The sequence below is a fragment of the Lytechinus variegatus genome, chromosome 1, assembly GCF_018143015.1.
Source record: "Lytechinus variegatus isolate NC3 chromosome 1, Lvar_3.0, whole genome shotgun sequence".
Lineage (NCBI taxonomy): Eukaryota > Metazoa > Echinodermata > Echinoidea > Temnopleuroida > Toxopneustidae > Lytechinus > Lytechinus variegatus.
The window spans coordinates 71,107,910-71,123,589 of NC_054740.1; the positions used below are offsets into that span (position 1 = coordinate 71,107,910).

General features: G+C 35.2%; 1 protein-coding gene across 2 annotated transcripts in view; it reads left to right on the forward strand.

Moving 5' to 3' along the window:
- LOC121421813 (ankyrin repeat and IBR domain-containing protein 1-like) overlaps window positions 1-12,116 on the forward strand; it is a 48,623-nt gene extending 36,507 nt beyond the window's left edge. For both annotated transcript variants that reach the window (XM_041616623.1, XM_041616616.1), the window contains exons 21-22: window positions 565-630; window positions 8,440-12,116. In XM_041616623.1, coding sequence (XP_041472557.1) covers window positions 565-630; window positions 8,440-9,794 — 1,421 coding nt within the window. In that variant the 3' untranslated portion in view covers window positions 9,795-12,116. The remainder of the gene's footprint in view (window positions 1-564; window positions 631-8,439) is intronic.
- Window positions 12,117-15,680: the final 3,564 nt, after the last annotated feature.

A 15,680-nucleotide genomic window follows, 5' to 3' on the forward strand; every position in this document is an offset into this window, starting at 1 on the left:
TAAAATTTAGTAATCTATGTACTAAACTACTATCTTACCCATGAGCGATGTTGAACAAATATGAACAAGCATGAAGAAGAACTTATATCTAAATGTACATTATGCATTTATACCGAACAAGTACTTATACTATAGAAGCAAAAGGGCATGCAGTTTATAGAATAATGGGTTTTCTAAGCTTTAATTGATTTAGCTGTATGATTTGGTTGAGGCATATTATACACCTCTCGTTCTATAATTAGACTCTTTCTAATGTGTTAATTAAAGCAAATAATCATTTTTGGCTTACAAAAAAGGTAAATGGGACAATCAAGTACTCCCCCAGAAATATGAATGTAAATGCTATTTCCTTCAGCTTCACTTTGGAAGGTACATGTAGCTACATACAAATCACTTCACAAGTGATAGATTCTCCCATCGTTTTAACCAACAATGATTATTTTATAATAATATCCTCCCCTACCATGGAACAGTACACTTCATACTGTAGACCACACTGGGTAGAGATGACATTCGGACTGATTGATAAATGTTGTTTCTTGTCCTTTTTTGCTATGATTCAAGGTTTTGATGATGATGTCAAGTTGGCCATGGAACTATCACTTCAAGAACCTAGTAAATCAACAAAAGGTAAGAATATACCTCTATTCACATCCTTGAAATCTTTGAACACACAAATTCAGGAAAATACTCATCAATCTACATATAATGCCCTTACATTCCTAAATATCTTGCAAGTTACACATACTTGCCAGTATTCTTAACTTAGGCTACAAACTCTGTTGAAGTTGAGGGAAGCCAAGATTGTCAGTCTGACCTCAGGTCCCTATGCTAATGAGCAAAAAGGCCAGATTCATCCAAATCATCTCGTGGCTGAATCCTTCTCTTTGCAAAATCTTGTGATTCGTGAGATTTTCTTTCTCTAAGAATTTATCTGATTTAAGCTCGAGTCAAATGAAATATCATTTTACAATAAGATATAGTAAATGTTACTCTTTCATATTGGTCATTTATTTTGTATACAATATTTTGATAAATAAGTGAATTTCTGGCCTGAAAATGTGCCTTAAAACTGAATTTTCTTCCTCTGTTTTCTTTTGCAAATTGTGCAAAACTTTTTATTTTGAGCCTCAATGATATATATCAACATAAAGCTGAACTTCTGTACTTTCTCACAATGCCATTCTTGATATGCGGCACCTTTTAATCAGGTCAAGATTACCCTTTTCCCACCAAGGTACAAGAAAAGGTTTATTAAATTTTGTAGTTGCATGAAATCCAGAGTTCTGATTGGCTGGATAAGATTTAAAAAAAAACAGGCGCGGGTAATCTGAGGAGATTACCATGTGGGAATTGTGACCTTCCCATGAACCCAGGCACTGGAACTGTTGGAATTTGCCAGTGTGTGGTCTCTTTGACCAATCAAAGTGCAGTAATCTTGTTTTCAAGCTGCTTTTTGTCCTTGACCAATGAAAAGTGTGATCTTGACCCGATTAAACCAATTCTTATTTTAAATCCTATACCATTTTAAATCATACATATTCAGCTTTACCATGATTGAAAAATAATTTGGGCTCAAACAAAAATAAAGTGTAAAAAAAGCAGCTTTTGTCAGGTGAAAATAATTATTTTGTAGTATATTTTAGATCAAAAGTTTAACCTATATTACAGAATCTTTGAATACATTCAAACACATGACTTAAAAGAATGACTCTTCTTCTTTACAATGATACCAAAATCATGAAATTCGATGCTCAATTAGAGCAGCAATGACCGAATGAATACAGGTGTTTGGTCCTCATCAAGCTTATTAAATATGCAAAACTTCTGTAGTCATGAATATCACTTGGATGAAAGAAGCCACTTTCTTTGGACCTGCTGACTGACTGTTGTCAAAAGTCTATTTACTGTGCTCTAAACTCAGGTTTTAATGGTGAAGAAAATTTATTATTACTCATTATTCCAAGACAGTTATTAAAGATTCTTGTGCCAATGAGCAGATAAATTGAACTTGGGGGTGTTTCACAAAGATTTAAGTATGACTTAAAATCTTAAATACCAACGTCTCCAATGTCTCCAATGCTAAATGCAATCTAATTGATCAATACGCTGTAGTGCGCGTCCTCTTCACATGATCTGACCAATGTGGTTACGCCTTTTATACCACATGCAACTAGGCATTTAAAGATAAAATCCAGTATTGGTAACAATCTCCAAATGACTTTTTACAGAATCTAATATAATGACCACCCAAGTGTCTGTTTGTATGAATAAAAAATATGTGCCAAAGGATTCTGGAAGAAATTGTGTAATTGCTGAGAAATAAGCAAAATAAGCGAGGATTCGGTCACTTCGGTTGGGTCTTTATTCCAGCAATAATAATACACTGTCCCACGTGTGCCTATCTGTGTTGGTGATCTTCAGTTTTAACATTTTTAAGCGTAGATTTCAAGATTTCACAAAGTTCAGTTTATGTAACTGTACCAGATCTAGATCCTCGATGATATACTGACAAGCCTGGTTTTACAGACTTTCTCATGAAATCAGTGTTTACTGCAACTACTGGCATTTCTCTTTAAGTGCGACTCATACTTCTTTGGAAACACCCCCCTGTACTGTTAGTGTGTCACAATTGGCTATTGGTTATTAAAACACAACTTCAGACCTGAGTTTAAATCAAACTTGGGTTCAGAATATAGGCTGTTGTTTAAGCCTGAGTTGAATTGATTTGAAAACCGATCTGCCATTTATGCTATGGAGCTCCGAAGGGAATTTGGGGACAGTCGTATCACCAATTATATTTTAAATGGCAAAAAGGGGGGGGGGGGAGAAGTGCAATTTGTTATACACAAAATGATGGACAGCATTGTCTGTGAATAATATTCACAGAGCTTGTGTGGACTCTTTGTCTCTGATGCTTTATATTTCCCTTTAATTTGAAGTTATTGTGATCTTAGTTCGAGCCCTAGGTCTTCTCATGCAAAAATAATTTCTGTCAGATATTTGTTCCAATTAATCTAGAATTTGATATGAGATGTTTGTAGCTCATTGTTATGAATAGAAGTCAGCATTACACTCATGTGGAATGTGCTTCTTTTGTTGGAGACAAGATGATTTTGAAATATAAAAAAAAACTGCATGATTACAGCAATCATTCTAAATCAACATCATTGAAACTTTTCTTACACTAACAATATAGTTATATGACTATAACATTTAATCTGTATAATCTTGCAAAGTTAATTTCTGTCTCATATTCATTCCCATAAATTTTGGTCTTACATGTAGAGATGTTTGTAATTGTACCTTGTTTTTTTGAATGGAAAATTACTCTATAAAGTTCATATTACATCATCAGTTTCAAATGTGCAATGTGTTTCTTTTGTCAGAGAAGCTTGCATTGAAGAAACAATTCAATGGTGGGACTGATTCTTCAATATTGTCTATACAAATTTTCCCCTTATACAATTATAACTTTTTTTATATCAATATTGAATATCGGTTTTCCATAATTGTGTGGAAACTATGTTATTGACTTTCATTAATTTCTAATTCATTTTGACCTAAACCTGTATTCATATATCTTCCTGACCTTGATCTGTACGTGCAGCTCGTTGCTGCGTAGCCTGCCTGTCATTGTGGAGGAGATTATGCTTAGATTTGTTGTGGCAGTCAGCTGATTTATTCCGAGGCTCGCAAGAAAAAAGAAAGTATAGGGAGAATTTGGATGAGTGTTGTAGTTTTGGCATTTACTACAATTGAAATCAAAGTGGAGAGGCGAGAGGGCTTCGTTGAAAGTTGGTGGATTGGGACAGCATCTTCATAGCAGGAATTCTGCTATAAAGTGGCTTGCCATATCATTATTTGTTGTCACATTGCCTGCTTCATTTGCATTGTGATCAACTCACTGACCTCTACTGACTGGACTTGATATATCTCTCTGTATACAGTGCATATAAAAAAAAAGTTTACACTTTGAAAAAGCCCTGGTACGAATTAAAAATATGCAACACGTGGGTATTTTTTTCACATTAGGTTTGGGTCTCATCTATCCAATGAAAGTAAAAGTTTTGACAGAATGTTACACTTGAGTGAGCACTGTCCATTTTTGTAAAGCTCGCAGGAATCTGTTTGTGCAGAAATGCTTGTTTTCACGCTGTCTCAAGGGGAAGGGCGAAATCAAACTTACCCTGCGAAACATTCCTCATAAATTTCCCTCGGACTTTTGGTCAATTGAAATAAAACGGATACATTCAAGCATTTTGGAGTTTTCTGAGCAGATTCGGACCTATTATCATTCTGGGCATAACTGCCCCAAACATTTTTGTAAACAAAGTTTATATCAGACATTTCCACCTTTTTTCACTAAGTTTTTATCATTTAAAGTGGGTTTACATGTCATTTTTCATTTAATACTTATTTCTCCACACTTTTCCCAAGCTTGACAATGATTAACAAAATGAAAATCAAGCCTAAGCCATTTCATGTAAATCACAGCTCAGTGTAAAGCAAATATCGTCACGATGGCCTCGGTGTGTGGGGAGTGGGGTTTGGGCGCAATGCACTCTTCAAAATATTTTGGGCAAGGAAACACGTTAAAAGAGTATAAAAGATATCTTCAAATCAATTTTTATAGCTAAAATTCCACATGTTCTTCATGATTTAGGTCTACTTTTATTCGCATAACTATTTCATAGTTCTGCGCTAATCATTTTTCACTAACTTTTCAAAAGTAAGCGGTGCTCACTCAAGCAGAGATATTTTTTGACAGTTACTGTATATCGTCATTTGCTTTAATGGATCTGTACCAATGTTAAAATGTGGAAAATATTTTCAGGATATTACAAATGTATAATTTTACAGGATTATTTCTAAGTGTTAACTTTTTTTGATACGCACTGTAGAGTAGAGGATCAACTGTACAGAGATCGCTTGTGCCTGATGCAGCTAAAAAGCTTGCATCAGATATCATGGTAACCACCATGATAGGAGATGATGACGAATCCAAACAAGAAAATGATGAAATAATACATGCCTATCCCACTTCATTAATTTCATTTCATTGATATTGGGATCGAATTTGAATGTCAATATTTTGTGAGATAAAGTTTGAAGGTTCACATGACGGTATGGATAAGCGTGGAAGTGGTTTGCGCCATGTAGAAAGTCCTAGAAAGGACTAAGAAAAGTAGATAGAAATAGAAGTGAAATTGATATGCGAGAAACTAGATTTATCTTTCGAAATCGAGTTTAGTCCTTAGAAGGACTGTAAACCAGAAAGAGTTGAAAACTTGAGTAGTTGGAGAGATGTGATTGCTTGAGTAGTTTGAGAGATAAGAGAAGGCTGGCTTTACTTGGAGAGATACATGTAAGATAAGCCTGGCTTGAGTCAGCGAGTGGACTCACTTCTCTCCACTCTTTCGCCTGTCCATTTCATGTCTACCTCTATTCTTTTTTTTTTAGACCTTTCTAGAACTTTCCACATGGTGTACTGCAAATTATTTGTGGGCATTTTCACGGTAACTGACTTTACACAGCACAATGTTTAACACTTCATTGTTTGTATGATTATCTGTAAAGCAACAAATGATGGGAGTTTGCTTGAAATATCAAATTTTATGTCATTTTAAATCTTTGTAAAGAAGAACAACAATCATTCTTTAAAGCCATTGGTCCAAATTTCTTGAAAGCGTTAGTGATGTAGGTGAAAAAATATCTTCTGGCAAAATCTCTTTTTATTAGAATCTATTTTTTAGACGGCGTTGGCGTTGTCAACATTGAAATCTTAACCAAGGTTAAGTTTTTGAAATGTCATCATAACTTAGTAAGTATATGGACCTAGTTCATGAAACTTGGACATAAGGGTACTCAAGTATTACCAAAAAATCCTGCCTGAGTTTCAGGTCACATGACCAAGGTCAAAGGTTATGTAGGGTCAATGAACTTAGATCTGGGGTAATCTATCAAAATCTTAACCAAGGTTAAGTTTTTGAAATGTTGTCATAACTTCGAAATTATTTGGACCTAGTTTATAAAACGTAGACATAAGGGTGATAGTGTATCACTGAAGATCCTGCCTAAAGTTTCAAGTCGCATGATTAAGGTCAAAGGTCTTTTAGGGTCAATGAACTTTGGCTATGTTGGGGTTATTTGAGGAATTGTCATCATAACTTTGAAATTGTATGGATCTAGTTCATGAAACTTGGACTTATGAGCAACCATGTATCTCAGAATATCATGTGTGAGTTTCAGGTCACATAATGAAGGTCAAAGGTCACTAAGGGTCAATGAACTTTGGCGATATTGGGGGTATTTGAGGAATTGTCATCATAACTTTGAAATTTTATGGATCTAGTTCATGAAACTTGGACATAAGAGCAATCAAGTATCCTTAAACATCTTGTGCTAGTTTCAGATCACATGACCAAGGTCACCTAGAGAGGGTGCTAGATATGTTCGATTTGAATATGTCAAATTTCACTGAGATTTGGGCATTGACAAAAGATCAAATGGCTGAAATACTTTATAATAAGTAATAATATAAAAGTAGTATTGGAATAAAATTGAGATGGAAATCAGGTTGATAATAAACATTTGTAACTGAATACATGTATATGAAGTAATAAGTTAATTAATATATTTGCAAGCCCTCAAATAGAACTTAATTTATTTTCTCTGTGAAATCGTGAATGAGGACATAATTTAACTGAGACACGCAAGGCTTGAAGAGAGGAAAGCGGGAAACAGAAATAGAAAAGACAGGAAAAGAGACACAGAGACAAACAGAGAAGTGAAGAGAGATGAAGCATTAGAGAGATTGACAGGGAGATACAGAGCAAGTGAGAGAAAGAAAGAGAGGGAGAGAGAGAGAGAGGGAGAGAAAGAGAAAGGAATTAAAGAAACAATAAAAGAAGGGACAGATACGGATTTGTGAAAGAATGAAAGATGTGGAATAATTCTACACTAATGAAATTGTATAATTTCTTAATTTACACCTTTTTTTAGTTATCATTGCATACGCTCTTGTCCATCATGAAGGTTGCAATTCTAATTAATTTTTATCTTCCTGTGAATCTGTAATTGAATGAAGAGTAACTGTTGTAAAGAAATATTAAAAAAAACATACATGTAGGCCTATACATGTTAAGTTATTACAGAATCGGCCTTGGGTGGCATTGTGTGTCATTTTATATATATTTTTGTTGTAGTTTTCTTATATATTTCTTTAGAGCAAACCTTATGAAGCAAGCAATACTAATTTTGCTATTTTTTTGTTGATTAAGATGACTTGGAGTACCCCTTTCCTATTTTTGGTAATTAGCCAGGATCAAATAATTTTCTTAATTGAACTGTATATATCTTCAGAACTTGACATTGCTGATGCATGAAATGATGTATGAACAACTTGACTATATAATTACTACAGATGTACATTCTAAATTACATCTCTCATCTCCAAGGTGAACCTTGGAGAAGCTATTCAAAAATCAAATTTCCAGTTTTTGATTAAAATATTCAGATCTCCTTGATTAGATAAGAATGTGTGTGCTCATTCTATGGTACATTACATGTGTATGATGTTGCAGATTACCCTATCGATGGTATCAAAAGAAGAGCCCACATATATAACTAAGCAGTAATTAGTCCCACCAGACCTATTATATACTCTGCTTCCTCTCACGCCCACTTTCTCGTTTTCTCTCTCCCTTTGTTTGTTTCTTTCTTTCATGCTCTCTAGCTTCATCTCCTCTTCTCGCTCTCTCTGTCTTTCCCACTCTTCTAATATCACTTACTCTCTCTTTCTCTCTTTTCCCTCTTTTTATGTCTCTCTTTTCTCCTCTCTATCTTAATTACTTTAGATCACTTTTAGCCCTTTCTCTATCCTACATGTATTCCTTTTGGGATCATTATATTCTAATTGGGAAATTAAGAACCTCTGAGCAGCTGGTGTTTTTAGGTTGTTTACAATTTTAGAATTAAATGTCAAAGAATGGCTTGAACAATGTTCTCCTAAAGTTCTCTTCTTCTTTTCCTCCTCCTCTTTCTTCACCTCTTTCTTCATCTCTTTCTTGCTCTTTTCTTCTTCGTTCCCTCCTCGTACTTCATATCTTTCTTGCTCTTCTTTTTCTTCTCCTCTTCTTCTTCTTCTTCATTTTACTTCTTTTTCTTCTTCTTCTTCTTCTTTCCCTCCTCCTCTTTCTTCATCTCTTTCTTGCTCTTTCTTCTTTTTATTATTCCTCCTCTTCCTCCTCTTCCACTTCCTCCCCCTCCCCTCCTCCTCCTCCTCCTCGACCATTATTTCTGCTTCTCTGTCTTCTTCCTTTCTCCTTCAACATCATTTCTTGTACTGTAAAAGACACAGTATCATTGTCATGGTTATAATTTCTGTTGTTATCACTTTTTGTATTAAATTGTTAAACTTCTTCTTATATTTTGCAGAGAAACCAAGGCAGACCCTTGCCCAACGTAGGAGTTACAAGACAGCTACCTCAAGTGGGCATAGCATCAACCCAGATGAGGTCTTACTTGACAATACACCCAAAGAAAGAGGGACACGATCGACATCTCGTTCCCATGGCAAATCAAGAAGTGGCAAATACATCAAGTCAGATCGGCTACGGGTCATCCCCAACAGCAGTGGAGGAGGAGTCACCCTGCATGATAGTGCAGGAGAATCAGAAGCAGAGAGGATACGTAGGATGCGAAAAGAATTTCTCGAGAAGATTGCTGGTTCATCTTCCAAGAATGTGGACAACCAAAAACACTCCCCAGACGCCAGTTTATTATCAGTCGGAGGTGCTGTTGCTTCAAGCTCTAGTACTAGGTCATCCACAAGCTCTGTGAAGCTTGACAAGGCAACAGTTAGGAAAAAGGGCTCCAGAAGTCATGTTTCAAGTTCCAGTAAGAGTTCACACCATCTAAGAACTGGTCGAGCATCAAGTGACCCACACACTGTTGCCATTGATAATACATTGCAGCAAATCCAGGCCAGGAACTTGGCTCTTTCAGCATCAGTCCAGGATATGACTGGAAACCCTGCAAAAACTGGTGACGGATCATCCAGCCATTTACATGTATCAAGTAGCAACAGTTCACCAGTTGGAGGATCTCCTGCTACAAGACCAAAGATAAGAATGGATCTGTGTCCCGTCTCCTCACCTTCTCTTAAAATCACCGTCCCCGATCTATCAACTTCACCAACCACGAGCAAAGTACAGAGGAAAGGCCTGTCTGTCCAACATACCCCTGTCAAGAAATCAAGCTTGGGAGATATCACATCATCAGAGCGACCGCAGCTCAGTAAACCACGGAAGGTATCTGAAGGAGATGTTGCCAAACTGATACAGACTTCTGGTAAACTCCCTTCTACCCTGTTTTCCAGTTCAAATCAACCTTCTTTTCTAGATCTTGAGCCCAAACCGGTAGAGGATGTCTGGAAGAAAGCTTCAGCTGAGGAACTAATGCCCTCTGCGTCGCCAACATTAAAGCTTTCCTTAGCAACCAAACCTCTGAACGTTGCAGAAGGACCTGGGGGTGATGTTGGCTTGTCTCCTGGCAAAACTTTGAACTTTGCTGCAGGTTCTGTCTCAAATGTGGACTTTGAAAATGGAAACATGGTTCATTTGAGCTCCGTTCCTCAAGCATCCAGTGCCTGTAATACAGATTTAGATTCATCCTTACCCCCTTCTATAGAACCACTACCATCCATCACCATGGCAACAGAAGCTAGAAATCAAGTCGAGGAGGTTGATCCCACAGATGAAAAGAATGATGTTTGGCAAGTCTATATATGATGTATGCTTTAATAATCAGAAGATGTCATGTTATGATAACAACGTAGCAATTCATGAATTCAGAATAATTTGTAGATGTATGTGCATATAGCTATATTGAATTGATATGTAATCTTTATTCATTAATGTTGTGTCATGTACTTTCCAATAAGTCCACCGTGGTGTGATATGTTGGAACATGGATAGAATAAACTCCCAATGGCAAACTAGTGTCATACATACATGATAAGCAAATGCTCTTCAAGGGATTCAGATCTAAATTCTGATTGAAAATAAAAAGCTTAAAGTTGATCGGAAAATACTTTATAAAGTTAGTTTGAATATCACACAACATATTTTGTATATGTACATGGATTAATTTGTGTATGACATGTACATGGACTTATTTGTGTATGGTATAGATAATACCTTTCATGTAGCAACTACTCAATGATAATTTATCCTTACATTCTTGTCAATTATTTGAAGCAATGAATAACAAGTGAATGAATAAATGAATGTCCATATTAAACATAATGCCACAAACAAAAACAAATGTTTGTATTAGGCCAGGCAAATAGCAGCAAACATTTTAGGGGAAACACATGCAATCAAACATGTTTACAAGCAAGTTTATGACATATTTGTTGTGAAGCAAATAAATCCAGGTAATGATTATTAAGAATATATGATGATAGTGCTAAACAAGAACTAATGAGCACTCTATCATAATCTATTCATTGTTGTATGGTATCCAATGTAATGACCTCGTCAGTGAATGGCTAGCAAAGAATAAGCTCACCCTTCTTTCATTTTGTGTTGCTTGTAGTTTAAAATATATATTATAGTTATATAACATGGATATCAGTTGTAGTTATTGCAAGGTTTCGAACAAAGGCTTTTCAGGAATATGCCATGATGATGGTTGGTAATATTATCCAGGGTGTTCCGTGAATTTCCCAATAGTTTATCTTTGCTTTATCTCAAACTTGGGACTTTAGTTCTTGGTTCAAATTTATTTATAAGATGTAAATGCAATGGGTTCTCCTTCACACAAAGACACTTGCTCCAAGTTTGTCTTCATTCTTAATCCAAGCAATATAAACAATGGACTTATGAGACTTCATACATTTTTTTATCACTTTGACGGAAAATATTGTATCTTTTGTATGCTTTTCAGTTGGGAAATCTGGAGTTCATTGTTAAAAAGTGTCTAAAATTTGTAGTGTTGGTCCAATTGTAACATAACTAACTATGATGTAGGTTGGAGCTAACCATGTTTTTCTTGTTTCAACCAGAGAAAAAGCTTTATATACATATAATCATAATAATAATGATGATAATATGGGACGTTTGTGATGTGCCGTTATCCATCATGAACAGATGCTCATGGTAAATTGAAGAAAATATAATGAAAAGGAAACCAATTAATGAGGGGGGAAAAAAGGCTTATATGAATCAAATGACTTGTCAACTATCTAGCAATAACTTGAATAACACTGGTAGTTTTGTTTTAACCCAGTTTGAAGAAAACTTTGGGAGAAATGCATCTCAAATTTTCATGTCCTCTGCATAATGAAACATACCAGATTTAAAGTTTTCATCATCCCTTAAAGGAATAGGTCCCAGGATTTTATTCGATGGTGTCAAGTAAGATGTACACTATCTGCACTACAAAAAAGAATAGTAGTATACAAATGATGCATGCACATGAGTTCATTAGGCGATCTATTCTCACACAAGTTAAACCTCTGTTCAATCCATTGCATGAAGCCGTTAGGCTGAGCGCAATGGGTTGAACACAGCCTCAATGAGAGTGGGTAAGTCGCATAATGGACGAATAAAGACGTGCATCATTTAGTTTATAAATTTTTTCTTTCAGATTTTGTTATTGACAATAGAGAAGAAGAAAAAGCAGATGGAATTAAGACATATTTTGCTTTTGTCTATTTCTTTTCTCTGGAAATGTTATTAATTTCTCGGTGTATGAGAGTAGTTAATTGTTTTGGTTTTTTGTGACGAACTTTGATTAATGAATCTGAGTGCGCACAGTCAGCCGTTTTGTTAATGCGCTTATTTTGATGCACGTAAACACACATACAAAATGTAAGTACACACACATGCCTAGTGGTACATACTTAACCCTTATTCTCGGGGGGGGGGGGCATAATGCCATAATGCCCCCCCCTCGACGATTTTTGCGATATATCTGCTGCGCAAAATTTTTTACCTCGCCTCTCACTGACTTTTTACTTTCAAGTCTCGTGCAAATTTTGAGACCAACTCTGTGGCACCTGGGTACGACATTAGGCAACAATATGTAAGTGCATGTCAGACCCAAAATTGCTCAAAAACGTGATTATATGTACAAATCCAATGCAAACTGTGTATTTAGCCAAAATTCATAAATGTATTATTATTTCTAATTTGACTGATAGACTTAATTATTTTTGCCTTGTTTATGATCAGAATTAAGTCTGGAACGATTTCCATCGAAAAAACAATAAAAAACAAAAAGTAAAAGAATAGAGAAATACATAAGAATTAAAAAAAAACAACTATAAAATACATAAGAAATTGGTCTTGGTACCAGAAGTTTTTTCATTCTTAATTGTTAGGAATGCTATGAAGTATATCTTGACCAAAAATAGCATCCTAGGAGCTTTATTTAGTGAATCAGAGCAAAGAGTATGATTTCATGAATAAATTAGCATAATTCATATTGAATAAAAATATATGAATTCAGGGAAATTTACCAATGCAACTGCGTAGATTACGTCATTCTCTACAACCATGCAAATTTTCGTTGTGATCGCGCAAACCGCGGTCGAGATCTAAAGGCGCCCCCCTCCCCCCCCCGGAATGACAAGAATAAAAATATCCCGGGAGATTTAGGGTTAAAGAAAGAGCTCACCGTGAAATGGAAACATAAAAAATGCATGGTCGTCGTGCAATGGAAAATGAAATTTGCATGCAGCACAAAATGGATCAAAGATTGAATGGCTTTCAACCTATCAAATTACAAGAATTTTGTATGAGTTGCATAATATCAAATGAACTCCATGTAGAAACCAATCTTACATTAAAAATAAACACAGAAGTATGTTATAAAATCATGGAATCGCTCGTCATACAGACATTGAACCTTCAGTATGGAATATTCCATTCTTGTAGCGGGAAGAAGAAGATGAGGAGTGTTGTTTTTCCAAGATCAGGGAGCCATTTCACATGGACTGCAATGTGACTTACTGATAGTTAAAATAGCACTTCTTGGTAAATTCCTTGTTCCATTCAATGCATTTCGGCATCACTGCATCAGTCAAATTATGCTCAAAGAATGTGTGCTTTTGCATATTCATCAATGAGGTAACAAGTTGAATATCATGGCCCGTATTCTGAAGTCGGGTTTAACTTAGACCATGGTCTAAGTCTGTGCTAAAATTATGGGGAGCCAAAAATTCTAACATTCTGTTTATATTGGATATTTGATATGTTTACTATTTTGCTTTCACAATGATGAAAAATACTTCAAAATACATCAGTTGTCATTCCCAGACAATTTTTGGTGTCATACGAGTCAATAAATGGGATGTGTACTGTTAGGGATTTGTGCCACAGTTGGCTCTCCATAGTTAAACCACAACTTTAAACCATGGTTTAATTTAAAGTCGAGTTCAGAATACAGGCCCATGTGTTTGTTGGTCGTTTAAGTAAAGTATGACTCTGAGACATACTGTTGCTTAACGCCTCTTGGTGTTAGGATTTGGTTTAGATTCCTAGGTCTTTGAGCTTCTCTTTAGTCTGTTAAATTCCCCTGGGCTGGTATTCAATAGAATACCTTCGCCAGAATTTGAAGTATTTTACTCAGGATTTTGCTGAAGTAAAATCCTAATCCATCTTTGGTATTCAGTTGCATATTTTAGTATTTTGCTTAAATCTAAGTCAGCCACCTACCAGACTTAAGTCTGGCTTGCATGCATTTTACAAATGTGATATGCAAAGTCATACATTTTGCATATAGATGGTTTCATACGTGTTATTTGGCTCAAACTGTATGACGTCACAATGGTTATAAGTTAGTATTTGGCTTAAATTTGGCTTAATAAAATCTAATTTTTATAAGCATTTTGATTAGCCAAGTAAAATGCTAAGTAAAAGATACAAAATCAGTAATTAGAATTGAATACCGACCCAGAAGTGTATGCCACCCTTTTAGTTCATTTCTATATACTTTATATATACTGGAATTTTTATGATGTGGATTATATGACAAGGAATTGCATTGTAGTAGATGTATCTTGTGAGTTTACAAGAAAATTGATTTTGGTCAGGATCCCACCCAAACTAAAAGATTACTGTGTATTTTGTGGAACCGTTTGTATGTACCTTTTTCATATTAGCAAATCAGATTCAAACTGTCACCAAGAATCCATAGTTGAAAAAAAGACTGAATGGTCACCAGACTTTCGCAAAATATGAATTTTAGACGACACTTGAGTATGAAGCCTCAGACAGGTTTCATTGTGTTTCTCAAGGTCACAAAATCACAGTAAGAAATCATCTGTAGTTACTTATGTCATTTATACAGTGCGTATCAAAAAAAAGTTTACACTTTGAAAAAGCTCTGGGAATTCAAAAATATACAACATGTGGGTAAATTTTTCACATGTAATCTTGGGTTAGGGTCTCATCTATCCAATGAAAGTAAAAGTTTTGACAGAATGTTACACTTGAGTGAACACTGTCCATTTTTGTAAAGCTCGCAGAAATCTGTTTGCGCAGAAATGCTCGTTTTCACGCAGTGTCAAGGGGAAAGGGCGAAATCAAACTTATCCTACGATACATTTTTCCTACATTTCCCTTGCACTTATAAAACAGATACATTCAAGCATTTTTAAACAAATTTGCCACCCAAATTGAAATTTCAACACTTAGTAAGGACAACTTTTACCCTTTTTGTGCCAGCTGGATTTGAGGACATAACTGAATCTGAACAAAAGTTTACATCAGACCTCTCCAGCACCTTTTCACTAAGTTTTTATTATTTAAAGTGGGCTGACATTTACTTTTTCATATAATACTTGTTTCTCCACATTTTTCCCAAGCTTGACAATGATTAACAAAATGAAAATCAAGCCTAATTCATTTTAAGTAAATCACAGCTCAGTGTAAATCAAATATCGTCTTGATGGTCTTGGTGTGTGGGGGAGTGGGGTGGGGCGCAATGCACTTTTCGAAGTGTATTGGCCAAGGAAACAAGTTAAAAGAGGTCAAAGATATCTTCAAACCAATTTTACTTGCTAAATTCTACGTGTTCTTCATAATAAAGGTTTACTTTTATCCGCAAAGCTTTTTTAAAGTTCTGCGCAAATCATTTTTCACTAACTTTTCAAAAGTAAGTGGTGCTCACTCAAGCGGAAATATTTTTCGATAGTTGTATCGTCATTTGCTTAAATGGGTCTGTACCTATGATAGAATGTGGAAAAATCTTCAGGATATTACAAATATATAATTTTACAGGATTTCTTCAAAGTGTAAACTTTTTTTTGATACGCACTGTATAAAGATGAGTTCAAATTCCTAAAATGATTAAAACAAGTTTATTGAAAATACTGACATGTGAACTTTTAGATGTGTACATGTACTATTCAAACAAGGATATATTGCATTCAATACATTTGACAGTTTTGTTGCTCTGTGGTATTAAGGAGACAGCGTTATTGCCTGTTTATGGTATACCCAGCCCACATATTGTGTAGTTTAAAGATGCGAAGAGAAGAAAGTAAAAGACAATAACAAGGTGAAATCTGCCTGGAAAAAAAATGTTATTATTCCTGTATTTGCAAATGATCCTTGAAATGTCTGAGACACATTGAAAATATCTCATTAATGCATGCTACTTTTTAT